The sequence below is a fragment of the Montipora foliosa genome, chromosome 10 (assembly GCF_036669935.1).
Source record: "Montipora foliosa isolate CH-2021 chromosome 10, ASM3666993v2, whole genome shotgun sequence".
NCBI lineage: Eukaryota > Metazoa > Cnidaria > Anthozoa > Scleractinia > Acroporidae > Montipora > Montipora foliosa.
Genome location: NC_090878.1, coordinates 20,315,536 through 20,320,595, shown reverse-complemented (window position 1 = coordinate 20,320,595; position 5,060 = coordinate 20,315,536). Strand labels below are relative to the sequence as shown.

At 38.1% G+C, this 5,060-nt stretch overlaps 1 protein-coding gene across 1 annotated transcript; it reads right to left on the bottom strand.

Annotated features, from left to right (window-relative positions):
* LOC137973202 (troponin C, skeletal muscle-like) lies at nt 1–1,226 on the bottom strand. Its single transcript, XM_068819972.1, has one exon. The coding sequence runs from the start codon at nt 1,145–1,147 to the stop codon at nt 665–667; it is 483 nt and encodes a 160-aa protein (XP_068676073.1). The 5' UTR covers nt 1,148–1,226; the 3' UTR covers nt 1–664.
* Between the last annotated feature and the right edge of the window lie 3,834 nt (nt 1,227–5,060).

Below are 5,060 nucleotides of genomic sequence, written 5' to 3'. Positions count from 1 at the left end.
AAGTCTCATGTACTTACGGTCATAAATATAATATACTTTTTGCATTTATACAGAGCAGAGCACGCTTCACATGATGCCCTCTTAACTTAAAACGTTTTTACAGCAACTAAATAGTTTCTTGAATTTTAGTTAAAAGTCACATATACTTATGATCAATAAATATAATATACTTTTGCATTTATACAGAGCAGAGCACGTTTCACATAATGCCCTCTTAACTAAAAAGTTTTTACAACATTTTCTATATGCACTTCTTATACGTTATGCCTAATTGCACCGTACATTGTCCTTGGTCTTTTCAATAAATACTGAACGCAATTCTTACTCCAGTTACACTGCAAATTGTAAACAAATTTTGTTTATACAGAAGTTGAATAATATACTATCTGATTCTCAACTTTCGTTGTCACACAAAAATTAATATTCTTTCAGCTGGACCAAAACGTCATTGTGACGTCACTTATTGTTATTGCTGTACAAACGAGAGCCCTATTTGCTAAAGAAAAAAACTTGAGTTGTTTTTTCTTCCACTAGCTTAGACATTGGAGTAACAGAATGAATTTTCTCTTTAGCTTTTGTTTTAAAACGTCTCGGCATGGTCTCAATTTCATCTCTAATATTAATGAAGGGCGTGTAAAGAGACATCATGTCAACAACAAATGTTTTAAATCGGCGCCCAGTTTAGCCAGATCATGAACTCCCAGAAAGAAATTTTTCCATCGCTGAGCCTGTCCATCGTTGCAAAGGCTTTATCCATGTCCAGTCCCCCATGTCCGAGAAAATTCATCAGCGATTCGAACTGCTTTCTATCCAAGGTACCAGAGTCGTTCGTGTCGAATTCTTTGAAGTAGTCGTAGGCCATACACACTTGTTCAAACTTGGTGCTGTCACTAACTCGATCCAGTTTATCACCGCTTCGTAGCCATTCTTTAAACTCGCTGTATGAGATGGCTTGATCTCCATCTTTGTCAACGAGAAAAAAATAAATTTGGGCTTGTTCATATTCGAGTCCCAGCGCTTCCTCGAGGAAATACCTCATTTGTTTTTTATCCAGTTTTCCATCTCTCCTCGTATCGTATTTGTCGAAGAGACTGTGAATAGCAATCGAGGGAACGTTTCTGTCAAAAAAGCTGAAACCACCAGCCATTTTGAACTGTTTTTCGATCTGATTTTTCTTCGTGAGCACTTTCCTATGCTTTCACCGTATGTGGTTCAATTAATGAATCAGGAGGCAGTCACGTTTGCTTATATAATCGCGGTTGACGGTAATTAATGCGGTAACTCAACTTTCAATTCAGGAAATCACGTAGTGAATTATTAGAAATAATTTAATAATCAAATGGTCGACGTTTGCTGAAAACCCCCTCAAAAATGACCTTGGCTGTTCTTCCGGTGTTTAAACAAACACTTGAGGAGGTAGATCGATTGTTTTTCTTGAAAACGGTTGGATATTCCGCTGCAGTCTCAAGCTTTAAAGTCCCGAAAACCTCAAGTTGTCGAAGAGGATTTCATCTTTACGTTACTAAATACCTTAAGAAGAAAAAGCGCACAACAACAGGGGAGAAACTTGGAATAAGCTGCGACAAAATCTGTCAACTGTTTGTTTTCGTAATATTGTAATGAAGGCCTTTGACATCACTGCCTCTACTTTATGCTAATTGCAAGGGTTCTCTCGAGGTTAAGGTTAGTGCAATATGTTTGGGGCAGGATGCACTGTTACGTTAATGAATTGTTACTTACAGATGCAAAAGAATTTAAAATTTTGAGCCCATGAATTTCTATCATTATGAGACATCCATCCCTACACCACTCTGACTGATCATTTCTTGTGCTACAATCTCACTAAAAAACTAACCTGCGATCAGGCTCTATTTTAGTTTCGCGTGTTGTGGAGTTGGCGAAACGAAAAATAGAGCCTGGCCAAATTCCTCTTCGAAATTCCTTCCGCCTACTTTTTTTGATTGATTGACATGTCCTTCATCGGCCAATCAAATTTACTTCCATTACACCAATACACGCGTGGACGGCAGATTCACGCAATTTTGTTTTGACCAGAGTTAATTACCGTGGGAGGAATATTGTAAACGAATTCGAAAGTTACCGTTTGCTTTAATTTGAGAAAAACACATTTAAAGCATGGGGAATGTTTTCGACGACTATATTGCGGCAAAGGCCGGTGTAATTCTCCCTCCGAACTTCACTGAATATGCAATCTTTTAAGCTTGACATCTTAATTTGTAATTGAGATAACCTAGCATTTTGTCGTTGGACGGTTTGGCAATAGATTTTTAAAGAAAAAAAAAGAGAAATACATTATTCCTTTAACGTATTTGCCCATGAAAGTTTCTTTGGTGATTTTTTCGGGTCATATCTTCAGTTGCAGTGTATTTCTAGAATTGCGCGCAGTAAAATCATGATAAGTTTGGCTGTTAATTTTTTGATGGAGTACGGACAGTAAGATGGACTCGCAAAGTTTATTTTATTGTTGTACAATTGATCTCTCTGGAAACATGCCATTTTAGTTTCTGGAGTGCGAGTTTAAAGTTAAATCAACTGGAAATATTATGAAGTGTGCAAACAAACCGTGTCATGTACAGTAAATAAATAAAGCGCGCCGTTTGATCCACAGATATTCAAAACATGCATTCGTGTAACTTTCGATTTTATCAGCATCTCCTCCTGTTGATATATATGTCCCTTGTCTCATCCAGGAAACCAATATGCATCGGCTTTCATTGCCATTTGAAACTGAGAACCAGCTATTTAGCTTTCAAAACATCAGGGAAGTTTGTGCCAAAGTACTTTCAACCCCATGGCCACAGAGCTCGACAACGGAATCGCTAATTTCACTCGTTCCAGAGATTCAAACCCGATTCTGGACAAGTTATGAGATGTTTCAGATAGCATATCTCCATTTATACAAATAAAATCAAGTTGCACCGTCCACGGCATTGTAAGAACAAAAGGGAGCAAATTTTTTCGTACACTTATGGCGGATTAGTCTCGAGGACCTCGCGAGAGCTCCGCGCAATCACGATGACATTTTCACTTCCGGCGTTTCAACAGCCAATCAGATCACGAGTTTGGTCGGCCAAAATTTGGCCGACCGTCCGGAATTCTTGAGAGACTTTTGGTCAGGCCCAATTTTAGCGAACGACGACATAAGAGAACATATGGGCGAAGCTAAACATGGGCCTGATCGCAGGTTACTAAAAAACACACGGTTTAACACACGGCCAGTGAGTGTTTCTTTGTGTTGTGCGTTGCCAGGCGATACAATCATGTGTTTACATGTTTCCTTTGCGGTAAGAACTGCTGAAACAGCGTGCGATAGTAAATTCCATCCCAAACAAATCAACTTCAGACATCAAACAAATCTCCTTTTCTGTCGTACTGAAAAAGTTAATTAATTAATGAAGCCGGAATAAAAGGCTAATCCTTTTTTTTCATATGAGTCTATAACAGTATTTCCTCACTTATGTTGGGCAATTCATACTCTTTTTTTCTCAGAAAAAGCAGTTACATTCCCGGTCACGTTTTGTGTCATCATTCATCAGCTGATGAATGCGTACTTCAAGGTACTTACTTACCCGTAATACGGATCTGGGTGTGACCGGAGGTCATTTTAAAAACTTAAATACCGCGCCTGAAAGAGGCCGGAAGGAAGGATCTTCCGCACAAAGCCATCGAATTTGACTTGACCAGGGCTTCGGCTCATTGACCTAATTGCTTCTGTAAGGTATGACGTCTGTGTTTGACCCGATTCTGCATAATGGCGTTACTTGTTTGTATGGCATACCGAGTTCTGCTTACTTTCTGTCGTTGATACGGATTCATACACCCCTAAAATTCCGATGAAAACGGAGAGTTTTGGAATGGAAGTATTGTTACATAAAGTTGTCTTCCCATTTTTTTTTTTTTAAACAAGTCGTTTTGCAAACACATTGCATCAAACTTGGAAAGTAAATGCGAGTTTTTTTAAAACTAAGATAGTAAAGCGTGGGAAGAATTTTGAAAACTGACAGTATGTACATGTGTCAGTAACTTCTGATTCCACTTTGTTTATATTATTTTGAACTGTTTAACTTCAGATCCAAAACGCTATTGTACTTTATCGAGTTGATATGGTAAATGGACCACAGTAAAGAAATTGGAAAGCTTACGTTTCAAGCTCTCTTCGTCATTCGCCCTTTCGAAGGGCGGAAGCTGTATATACCCGTTAAGTAATAGAGGTTTTGCACGGAAGCCATGTTGCAGGGCAGAAACAATAGATTCTTTTTCCTATGGTAATAAATATTCTTTCTGATGCAAAACATTTTCATTGCTCCTGTCATGCAACATGGCTGCCGTGCAAAACCTCTACAAGCTAAAGTCCTCTTCTTCTACTTAAGTGCTCGATGGATTAACCAGAGCCGAATAGAAAAGTACATTTCTGGAAAAGTAATAGTTCAAACACATTTCGTTTGCTATTCTGAGTTTCATGCTTCTCGCGAAGCAATCATTAGGCAACTGCCAATGATAACGGATATAAGGAAAGGATATGCAAGTCACACTAAACAATTGAAAATTTCACAAATTTCAAATTTATTTCTGTAAGAATCAGTCATTGCGTAATACATTTCATTCAGCTAATAATAGCTTCTTTATTTGTAAAAGTAGAAAGATTGTTCTCAACTTACAGATTTGTATATCCTACATACAATTTGTATCAAATTATCCTTGGCAGTTGCCTGATGATTACTTGCCGAGAAGCATGAAACTCGGAGTAGCAAATAAATGTGTTTCAGTGAACCAGTCGATCTCCATAAATCTACTTATCTATATATTTGAAATGCGGGCTACAGACGAAAGAGAGAAATGATCCTCGCAACATGTGTCTCTTTTAAGGACGGTGCCTACTTTTGTTATTGCGCATACGTTCTGCCCATCTCGAGATAATGGGGTTTCCTATCGGTTATGCTTACTAATACAGTGATATCTTTGCGCAGTTTAAAGCTATCCGGAGAAAGTCGAAAAAAAAAAAAAAGAAAATTGGGGGTAACCATGCATTTTTGAGAGAT

Bases quoted from the DNA above. Each gene is read 5' to 3' on its own strand.
- LOC137973202 (XM_068819972.1), bottom strand. From the start codon at position 1,147: ATGGCTGGTGGTTTCAGCTTTTTTGACAGAAACGTTCCCTCGATTGCT.